Source organism: Gavialis gangeticus, unplaced genomic scaffold (genome assembly GCF_001723915.1).
Source record: "Gavialis gangeticus isolate Ggan-Ray unplaced genomic scaffold, GavGan_comp1, whole genome shotgun sequence".
NCBI classification, from domain to species: Eukaryota; Metazoa; Chordata; order Crocodylia; family Gavialidae; genus Gavialis; species Gavialis gangeticus.
In genome coordinates, this window is record NW_017728995.1 from 8,099,628 (window position 1) to 8,110,909 (window position 11,282).

The 11,282-nt window shown below is 43.4% G+C and overlaps 1 protein-coding gene across 2 annotated transcripts in view; it reads left to right on the forward strand.

Annotated features, from left to right (window-relative positions):
- Positions 1–406: 406 nt before the first annotated feature.
- MFSD1 (major facilitator superfamily domain containing 1) overlaps positions 407–11,282 on the forward strand; it is a 41,892-nt gene continuing 31,016 nt past the window's right edge. Inside the window, exons 1-8 of one of the 2 annotated variants that reach the window (XM_019503215.1) lie at positions 407–544; positions 2,221–2,273; positions 6,532–6,644; positions 7,155–7,197; positions 8,432–8,499; positions 8,933–9,041; positions 9,695–9,797; positions 10,462–10,560. In XM_019503215.1, coding sequence (XP_019358760.1) covers positions 526–544; positions 2,221–2,273; positions 6,532–6,644; positions 7,155–7,197; positions 8,432–8,499; positions 8,933–9,041; positions 9,695–9,797; positions 10,462–10,560 — 607 coding nt within the window. In that variant the 5' untranslated portion in view covers positions 407–525. The remainder of the gene's footprint in view (positions 545–2,220; positions 2,274–6,531; positions 6,645–7,154; positions 7,198–8,431; positions 8,500–8,932; positions 9,042–9,694; positions 9,798–10,461; positions 10,561–11,282) is intronic. The other variant, XM_019503216.1, reaches the window with a different exon arrangement.

Genomic DNA, 11,282 nt, shown 5'->3' on the forward strand with positions numbered 1-11,282 from the left:
TCCCTGCCCTCCCCGCGGCCAGCCCTGCTGGAGGCGGCGCGGCACGCGGGGAGCAGGGTCGCTGCCCCGCACTCTGCTGAGGCGGCTGTCGCGCGGGACCGGGCACGGGGAGGGCTGAGGCCCCCCACCCCTCGCGCGGAGCCAACACAGTGCAACCCCACGGGTAAAAGCTTCGCCCGCACCCGCGGAGCGCCTAGGCCGCGTTGCCATGATCACCAGGCAACACCAGGGCCTGGGCCGCGGTGCATGGTGGGTAAGACCGGCCTCCTTAGAACGGCCCGCCCCTTCTCACGTGAGTGTTGGAGGAGGAGTCACGTGACTGGCTGTCACGTGGCCGCGTCCGCTTTTGCTGCTGGGCTTGGCGGGGCCGCCTGGGCAGGGGTCGCCATGGGGGAGTTGGGTGGGGAGGAGGAGCGGGCGCTGCTGGACGGCGACTCGGCAGGCGAGGGCGGCCCCGCGGGCCGGGCCCTGCCGGCGCTATGCGACCCCCGGCGGCTGGCACATCGCCTCCTGGTGCTGGCTCTCATGTGCTTCCTGGGCTTCGGTGAGTGCCTTTTTACACTGAGTTGCTCGTAAAGGTGCGCATCTCCCCTGCCGCTTTTCGGGGCCGAGCTGCTTCCCGTAGCCGCACAGGGCCATTCCCGGCCGCATTGCTGCGGGCATCCCTAGGGAGAGGATGACGGTGGAGCTGGCGGAGGGCCGGGTACTGTAGTCTGTTTCCCTTCTTTCCACTGAAGTGCCCTGAAGTTGTCAACACAGAGACTCACTTTCTGCCTGGTGCTGAAATGAAGTTACTGGTACATCTCAGTCTGGCTTCATTTGTCCTGTGCTCGTGCAGCGCTGCAGCGTTTGGGCTGTTAGTGCAGCACAAGGACGCTTGGATCCAAAAACATATTTGAGTCTCTTGCCCCCCCCCCCCCCCCAAAAAAAAAACAAAAAAAAGAAAATGGCCTTTTTTTTAGCCTTTCACATTGCTTATTAAATCAGGACTTGTGGTAGAGGTGATACCTTTTATTAAACCAACTAGATTTTTGCAGAAAAATGTTATTTAATTTAAAAAGAAAATTCTTTAACTTTCTTTATTTTTGCAAAAAAAAATATATATCTTTTTTCTCTTCAACAATCTAGTTGGTCTGATAAAAGATATCACCTCTACAACAAATCCTGATTTCTCTTGCCTCTAGACCAATATGGCTACACCCTGGATACCTTGCTTATTAAACGAACTTTCATTTAATGGGTAGACAGCTGATCGGTAAGTTGTTTTATTAGGCAGAAGTTCCTTTTATAAAAAGAAAAATGGCTTCCCTTTTAAGCATTAGGCATGTCTTGTAATAATATTTTTTGGATGCAGTCAGCACAAAGTGACAGTAGCAGAAGTACAGAAGCAATTTTGATTTAAGAGAAGCGTTTCTTGCTGCTTTCATGGTGTTAAACTATTTTTTTTCTTTTAACAACTTTTAGAGAGCTGTGTCATGCATTAATGTGAATGGGAACTTGTCTCTCTTGATATGATTCGTTAATATTAAATTTTACAAATGCTTTACATATCAGTGGAACTTAATGACTAAGATACTTTTAAACAAATAAAGATAACTGTTTGCTTGGAATTGTATCTGAAATCGGGTAGGAAACTTACCAGGAAGACTAATACTTTATAGTTAGAAGGAAAAAAAGTTAGGACTATCCACTTAAATGATATAATTAGCTTTATTTTAGGGTTTGTTTCGTTTTTTTTGGTCAGGTCCTCTGTCTCAAGCCTTTTCTATGCTGTCCATAAAGTTCAAAGAGATGCACTCAGTAGACAGTTGTGGAAGCAAATAAGCTTTCATTTCCCTTAGTCTGCTGGTAGAATGTTATCCAGGGATGTCAAAATGTATGTCCTGCAGGGCGGGTCCAGCCTACAGAAGCCCCATAATGCAGCCTCTCTTGTTATGCCAGACCATCTCTGTGTGCAGTGCCTGAGACATCTGTTGCCATCCCAGACCAACTTAGGCAGATGTTTCCTGTGCTGGATCAGGCATGCAGTTGCAGTTGGAGGAGGGGAAGGGCTTGTTCTGTGGGCTTAATATGGCTTGTGGACTGGCTCCATGCCACTCATCTGGCCAGTGGGGCCAAATCATCTTGATACCCTTATTCTGAGATGGGTAAAATACCATTTTGCTTTGGTATTTCTAGGTAGTTTTAGCTTATTTTGTTTCCATTTGTTCCCTTTTATAGGCAGCTATTTTTGCTATGACAATCCAGCAGCTCTCCAGACTCAAGTTCAAGGGGTAAGTGATTGTATTTTGGGGGAAGAGAGAGTATTATTTCCAATAATATGCTGTTTTATCTGTGCATCGAGAGAAATGAGCAGAATTTTAACCAGATGTTTGAATGGTTCTGGTTTATAGAAACTAATACCATGAACTGTAATTTAGGTTCCCACTTGTAATTTTTTGTTTTCTAATTGAAATGTGGCCCTTGCCTGCTGTCTTGTTGAATGACGTTCAGCATAAAATTGGACTTCAGTTTGAAAATCACATGTTAATAAAGAATCAATATTGCTACAACTATGGCCTTCATTCTACAAAATCTATTATGTGTGATCTCATTCCATTTCTGTATAAATGCTCAAAGACCAGCCCCAGTTGAAACATTTGATAGGACTTTGTATACAGTCTGTTTTTTCCAGCTTAAGGGGTGGGCAAAATGATGGCAGTCGGACTCCAGTTTCCAGCAGCCCCCGCCCACATGGCTGGGGTCAGTCTCCATGGATACCCCAGCTGCTGTGAAAGCTTAAGGCTGGGGTTGATATGGAGACTGGCCTCAGCCATGCTGGCATGGTGCACAGCAGCCCAGGGCAGGAGGCTGCTCCAGAGCCTCTGGGATCTTGCGATGAGGGCAGCTTACTTTGGAGCCACAGCAGAGCTGTGATCTGTAGCCTGCATGCTCCGGGCAGGGGCACGCAGGCAGGGAATCATAGCTCTGCCCCTGCTCCAGACCAGTCTGCTACTGCTGCAAGGAGTCGGGGCAGAGATGTGATCTCCTGCCTGCGTGCCCCTGCCCAGGCTGTGGAGCAAGCTTGCCCCCATCGCAAGATCCCAGTGGCTCAGGAGCAGCTCCCTGTTGTGCCCTGCTGGTGCAGCTGAGGATGGTCTCCATGGCAACACCAGCCTTGAGCTTCCATAGCAAAGGTGTGGCTGGGGTTGCCATGGAGACCCCCCCAGCCATGCTCAGGGGCAGCTGGGAAATGGAGTCTACTGCTGACTGGATCTGGCCTGCAGGTCAGACTTTGCCCATCCCCATTTTATGCAATCTGTTTGCATGCAAGTAGTGGTGAGAGGTATCATTGACAACACATAGGGGTAGGTGGGTGGTGTTGGGGAGAGGAAAGAGATCTGTGTTTCAAATGGGGAACACTTTTATTTTTAGCTGTAACTTGGGGAAAGACTTGGCAAAAAGTGTAGTGATTCTACATTAAACTAGACTCCAAGTTGATGTGTTCTTTTTAAATATTAGTGGCTTGAACTATTAATAAGGATTAGGAGTGCCCCAGTAAAGATTCCTTTGCCAATACCAATATGCAATTATTAACCAGCCATATTGGCTGTTACCCGTCCGATAGCTGATTTACAGGAACACAGTTGGTCAGCGTGGAGAGCAACACCCTGCAGGTTGTTCTGTGGAAGGGGAGGGAAGGGCCATGGGGGCAGCAGTTCGAGGCCACATGGTGAGGGAGGGAATGGGGCAGAGGCTGGAGCTGTGGGTGCTGGCCAGCCAGAGCAGTGACTAGGACCCCGGGTGGGGAGTGGGACAGAGCGGCGTGCAGCTCATCCAGGGAATCAGCATCCCAGTGCTTAAAAAAGGTGGTGGGGGCATTTGAACTCAAGTTTGTCAAATAAGCTTTAGTTCAAGCACTGTTGCCACCATTTTTAAGCATGGGGATGCTTTTAACTAGAGCTGAGCAGGATGAGGGTGGATGCAGGTTGCTTGTTGCAGGCTTGGGGCTGTTTGCTGTGCTGCCTTTTCCCCAGGAGCCCTGTGCTGGTCACGCGCCCCGTGCCTGCCCTGCAACAGGAGGCATAACTTGCTGCCCCCACTGCTGCTGGGCAGGCAGCAGGTGCACGGCCAGTGTGGGGCTTCAGGGGCGGAGGCAGCAGAGCGGAGAGCCACAAGCCCACAGTGGGCAGCCTGCGTTCTGTTCCATGCACGCATCTGGGGGGCATGTGCACCCCCATGCCTCTCCTGAGGGGTGCGTGCAGTGGCAGGAGCCTCCCCCCTTGACAAACCACTTGTTGCTCCCTCCTGCTCCCAGCCTCAGGTGTCCTGTTCACTGTCCCGCCTGGGCAGCACCCCCAGCCCTTGCCCTCTTACCATGGGAGCCTTGATCTGCGCCCCTTCCCCACCACAGCCTTACCTGCAGGGTGCTGCCTGGCCACGTGCATGTGTTCAGTTGTGCACATGCACGCAGCATCTGGGGGCCCCAGCCAGAAGGCATACTATATTTATCAGTGAACATTATCCACTACACCGGTCAAAAAAAGCCAATACCCGATATTGTTAATTTTCCTCTTCTCAGTGCTGATCCAATATGCAACCAATTATATCAGTGCGCCTCTAATAAGGAAAAAGTATTCATAGCATATATGTGTATAATATGCTTCCATTTTTAACTTCGAGAGTTTGCTGCTTGGAAGTATATTAGCCTTAGGTTGTGATAGTAACACCAAAATATTCTGTTCAACATGGCAGAAATATAGTTATTCTGTGGATATTTTCAACTTTTGTCGTGTGTTAATTTAAAAAAAACCCCTAAATTAGGGGATCACTGTGATTATAGATAGTTGTTGTAGATTGTTTTGCCACCAGCTACTCCCTGTTAGCAATGAAAAACCATCAGATTGATCACAATGGAAAAAAAACTATTTCAGGTACCTCTAGATTCAAACACAAACCTAGAGTGCTAAAATAAGTATTCACTTATTGGCTCTCTAGGTAGTTTGCAAACTTTAGAGAAATGGGAGTAACCTGAAAATGCAATTCTCTTGCAGCAAGGAGGAGTTTGAGTGCAATGCAAAAAATAAAACCGTTTTATGTAAATAAACATAAGCCTTACTTTGACCAAGCAAGACTTGAACACAAGTGGGCCCATTCACCTAAGCAGAAACGTTCTTTGTATAAATGCTATTCGTTACAGTAGATCTCTCTGAAAACTAGAAGCTAGAGCAGTTATTTATGTTTGAGCAGCTTTCTCAGAAATCAGTTTGCATGTAAAATCTTTGAGTTTTACATGTTGAAGCCTTCCCACTTTAGACTGTTTGTTTATCTGCCATAATTTTGTTTAAGAAAATTGAGGGATTGACACTTAGCAATGTTGTTATTGCAAAGAAGTACAGGCATACCTTGGAGATATTGCGGGTTCGGTTCCAGACCACCGCAATAAAGCAAATATTGCAATAAAGCGAGTCGCATGAATTTTTTGGTTTCCCAGTACATATAAAAGTTATGTTTACACTATACTGTAGTCTATTAAGTGTGCAATAGTATTATGTCTAAAAAAACAATGTACATACCTTAATTAAAAAATACTTTATTGCTAAAAAATGCTAACCGTCATCTGAGCCTTCAGCGAGTTGTAATCTTTTTGCTGGTGGAGGGTCTTGCCTCAATTTGTAAAAAACGCAATATCTGCGAAGCGCAATAAAGCAAAGCGCAATAAAAAGAGGTATGCCTGTATAGAAAGTAGCTTAGAGTTCAGTTGGATTTTAGCCTTCTGTGAGATCACCCCACTCTCTGGGTTGCTTTTTTGTTTTCAGGAGAAAATCTAGTGCTGTAGGAGATGACACAGAAGATTGGCAATTGTCTCCCTTTAATGGAATAAACTTTGCAGCAGTTCTGGAGTGCTGCTTATCAGAAATATGTAGAAATGCCTGGGCATCTTATGCTGAGTAGCAGTTGTAATGCAGCCTGTGTCTTAATGAGGGAGTGGACCCCTTTCAGGACTGCACTCGGAGACAAAAAAAGGAGGATGTATTTGTGGCCATAAAAACTAGTTCTCTGGGTCACAAATGGAATTTGAATCTGATGGGTTTCAAGATTATTTAACTCTCTCTGATTACCTTTGGGTTGCATTTAAAGTTTGTTTAGTTTAGTTTTTTCAAATAAGGACAAGAGTTTAAAAAGTTGGGAGTGACACTTTTGAAAAAGTACAAGGGGCACTGAACTATCCAGTTCCCAGTGAAAGTCAAAAGCAGCCAAATGCCTTTTTGGAAAAAAAAAAAACCACAACAAAAAAACCCTCTCCCTTAACTCTGCACGTTTTTGTAGCAATGGTCATCATCTGCTGGTGGAAAAAAATGAACCTTTACAGATGACTTCTATCAAATCTTGCCCTTGGTATCGCAGACATCTGATGAATTGTTTATGAACGTATGCTCCCTTTAAAGGAAGATTTTATTTCTATACCTTCATGATAATTGACACTTGTGTCTATAAATGCAGTGCTAAATAATTTTTCTTTTAAACTTTTTTTTTTCCCCCCCTACGTAGGATATGAAGGTGAATACAGCTCAGTTTATGTCATTATATGCTTGGTATTCCTGGCCCAACGTTGTTCTCTGTTTCTTTGGAGGCTTTCTGATAGACAGAGTATTTGGAATACGGTAAGCATAACCACAGTACCTTTTTAGGTTGGAAAGGATAACAGTAAGTGGTTATTACCATCCAAAAGTTAGATACATATTCTTCTAAGATGTGAGGCCACTCTGCTGAAATCATAAACTTGCAAAAGTGCAATAGCTTATTAGCTGTCACTTTTGCATATGCAGACAATTTCAAACTTAGCAAGAGGGAGCCTTTGCATGACATCAGGCTAATATGTAGCTCTCTAGTAGTTTCTCTTAAACAGAGCTGGAAGCCTACAGTTATGTTGGCCTTGGGGATCAGGGTACTCCTGTTCTTCTAAAGAATCTCTACTTGTCATGGGCAGTGTAAACCTGCTATGAATAGTTAGAAAATATGTTTTAGTAATCTGATTTACAGCACCAGGCCGTCAATATCTCGTGTTTTTTGAATTGTGCAGTAATATTTAACGTAAGTAAAATATTTTAAATATAGTATAGTACATGTGGCTTTAAAGGCTTTAAATGGGTCAAACTATTTTTGTTTAACAGGTTGGGCACCATAATCTTTGGCACCTTTGTTTGTGTTGGACAGGTAAGTACAAACAAGAGGACATAAGAGGCAGTGTTGTTTGGAGTACCTGAACAAAACATATTAAGATGCACTGCATGTTGGGAGTGGGAGGGAAAGGGGTATAGAGAAACCTAGCAAAAATCCAATGTAGGGATGAAGGGTGAAATTGTTTTATGAAGCCCACAGGTACTTTCTCAGGCTCATTTACCTGTGTCATTCAAATTTCATTATTTCAGAAATTGGCTATGTAGTTTGTGCTGCCCCTTACATTAGGTCTGCAGTTATGGGCCTTCTTGCCCTCCTATATCCCCTGTATAAGGGAGATATTGTTGATACTGGTATTTTCTTGTATGTAAATACTTTTTTTGAGGAGATTCCTATTCCAGACATAAGTTGTCCTGATTCTTAGCTTTCTATTTGAAGGCTATATATAGTCTATATCTGAGACATTCAGTTATACCACAGTATATGTGCCTCTGTATAACTCCCATATCAGTATCAGCGTGGCTTTGATGTACTTTGTCAGTCATCTTGTTACAAAGAGAGTGAATGGTGGTGGTAATTATAATAATAATATAAACAATAGTTCTGTGTTCATGTAGTCAAGTTTTAGAAAGACTTTTTTAATGAGGATTTTGTAATAGTTTCAGAGCTTATTGACATCTTTCTTTTCACTGACACAGCTGTAACTAGATCAGGGTGGGCAGTTATTTGGGCTGAAGGGCCACTTAAGTTTTGGTGAGCTATTGAGGGCTGTACACAGGTGGCTCTCAACAGATGAGGGGGTGTGCAGCCTTTAACAGCTCACCAAAACTCATTAAGTGGCTCTCAAGGCCAAATAATTGCCCACGCCTAAACTTGAGAATATTATCAATGTCCTGTATATGCAACATGTTTTTGAGGGGCTGATTATAATTATAATGGTCCATTCTGTGTTTTGTAGAATTCATTCAACCTTGAGATGCTTTCAACATGAAGCATGAATAACTTCTTGTAAGAAGTCTTTATGGGCACTTGTTTGTTGTGCATCTCTGTATTTAATGGAACCAGTATTGGTTAATAACAGAAGGTATTGACCAACAAGCACCTGTGTGTATTCTGAATGGCATTGCCCACAGATATGTAGTGCTAATGGGCACGAAAATGTTGCAGAATTCCACATGCTGTTTTTTTGCTGGTTCTCTTAGGGGGAAAATAGTGTAAAATATTGCTTGTTAGCTCTTTTATTATGTGACGTTACTTTTTTATTTCACAGGTGATTTTTGCCTTGGGAGCTCTATTTAATGCTTTTTGGCTAATGGATGCTGGCAGATTTGTATTTGGGTAAGTCTTAATGAAGATCAGTGCTGAATATGTACCCTGTGATAGGGACCATCTTTCTGAGTGTCTTGAACAGTACCTAGTCCTTTCACAAAATAGATCTTTGAGAGAGAAAGGCACATAAAGATAAGTCCTGTAAAGGGTTGCAGTTGCCTTCCTGTATTTAAGAATTATAAAATTGGACTAACTTTCCAATGTTTCTGTATTGCATTGGTAATATCTTTACTGAATTCAAACAATAAGGAACCATACCTAATAATATCAACAAGTACTGCTTAAGCTTGATCTATTAAAGTGCTTGCTTCTAACACTGCCGATGCTCATCTTCTGGAGCCAGTTCTATGCTGTCTTATTTAGATCAGAGTGGGTATTTAGATTCTGTTTTTGAGTTTGCTTAAAAAATTGTGGCTAACTGGTTTCTCTTCTGCATCTTCAGAATTGGTGGCGAGTCCTTAGCAGTGGCACAAAACACCTATGCTGTCAGTTGGTTTAAAGGCAAGGAATTAAATCTTGTCTTTGGATTACAACTTAGTATGGCCAGAATTGTAAGTGTTTTTAAGAGAGACTCTTCATGTGTAAAATCTGTCTTTGCATTTCTTCAGACTGTAATAGGGCCACAGTATGCAAGTGGAAAGTAGCGAAAACTCTATTCAAGATAGCATTACAACCCCCAGAATTGATGGTGGGGGTGCCATAGTTTGCATTATCTGTTTGGAAATCTGTTGATAGTGTGGTTCTTTGTGCTGACTTATTCCAAATTTTTGTAGAGACCTTGGTGTAAACTAATTTTATATCTGAAGATGGGACAGGAAGAGCATTTAATTGACTCAAGGGTGACTTTTTCACACAACAGACTTTCACTGTTGGTTATGCCATAGGGCAGCTTGGCCGGATCAGGCTTACTTTACGGTAACTGTGTAAATCAGATTGAGAAATGTTTAACAATTGTTCAGGGTGGCAGCTGTGTGATATGTTTACATAAAATCTGTGAAACGCGACCTAGCATAGCTGTCACTGAATGGCGTGTCCTAGATATATTCAGCTTACTTGGGTGGGAAAATCAGTTGTGCTTTTTCTATTCCATCCTTCTAAACTTTCATTTTACATTGATGCTTTTTGTGCTATTGGTAAATTTTAAAACTTTCTTTTCCCCCAACCGATCCTTATTACAGTCTTCATTCCATTATCTTCTTTCCAGGGAAGCACAGTAAATATGAATATCATGGGATGGGTATACTCCAGAGTTCAAGATCTGCTGGGTTCTACAGGTCACACTACACTTGGATTAACACTTATGATAGGTTAGTAAATAAATAAGTTAATAAATTGACTTTGCATATAACATTTTAGACATTCACAATGTGAAATAAACCACACCCACATGAAAAATGGTTGTCATTTGAAAACTTAAATTGCAGATTGGTCTGAGAAGACCATCCATAACTTAGAAACTAAGTTGCTGCAGATTTATATTCTGTTCAAACCTAAATCATTGTGTCCATAGCTACATTTTCAGCTGTTAATAGAGTGACTATCTTTTGCTGGACTATTTATTCAATTTGTACAGCTGGCAACTAAAGGTCTTTTAGCGCATGTATAGTTGGACATTGGGATGGGGAGGTTTTATAGTGAAAGGCAGCATGTAGAGGTGTGTGCATGTGCATTTTGTATATCAAGGATTTTTTTCTTTCTGCAAATTAAGTGAAGCTGGGGGAGGGGGGAACCCCTTATTACTCCACCTTGCAAGCCTGGGTATTGAGGCACTGCTAATTGCAGTGCAGTTTTCACCTGCACCTGATTTTATAAATGACAGCTACTTTATTTTTTTAAAGTAAATTAAACTGATGTCAATATGTTCAGACTATTGGACTTGTGAGGTTTGGTTAGAAATGAAGGGATGACTGTATTTTTAATAGGGAAGCCAATTCTGATATCGCTGTACAGTGAACTTCTATCTTATTGTAGGTGGTGTAACTTGTATCTTTTCACTGATTTGTGCACTAATTCTGGCTTACCTGGACAAGAGAGCAGAAAAGCTCCTTTGCAAGAAGCAAGGAAAAACTGGTGAGTGATAGTTAAGACGGACGGTATGACTAGTACCCAGACTTGAGTCTGGTTACTGGGACTTCACTGTACAACAAACAAGCTCATCTGGTATGCTTGCATTCTGGCTGTCTCATCAGTCTTTTACCAAGGCTCTGGGTGATCCTTGGTTTTTGTTTTTTTTCCCCTGATCTTTCTTACTATCTCCTTGGTGAGGAATCGTAGACTTAATTTTAAGAACAGAACTCTCCAGCTTTCCTGATTTTTTTAACACAGTGTGAATTGATGTAATATTCTCCATCAGCAGGACCATCCTGGGGGGGGATGTGAATTGGGGTAACCGCCCTGGGCCTCGTGCTCTAGGGGGCCCCACAGAACCAGGGGGAAAGGCCGCAGCTGCAGCTAGCCCGCCTGGCAGGTTGGAGGTTTCTTTGCCTGTTCTGGCTGCCACCCGTCCTGCTGCATCCAGTGTGCCGGGGCATTCACTCCCTAGCATAAGTGTGCCATGGGATGGCGAGGGGGTGGGCCTGTGCAGGCTGCTTTGCCTTGGGCCTCGCACCCTGCTGGGATCGTCTCTGCCTATCAGAGTTTGCAGGAATACTGAATGCGGCTTCGTTCTTTGCAGGTCACCACTAAAACTTTGAAGTGATAAGTCTTTTAACTGCTGCCACTTACAGAAGCATCCCATTAATTTGCTTCCTCCATATTATTGACTCCAAGATGAACATGGGCCGACAATGCGA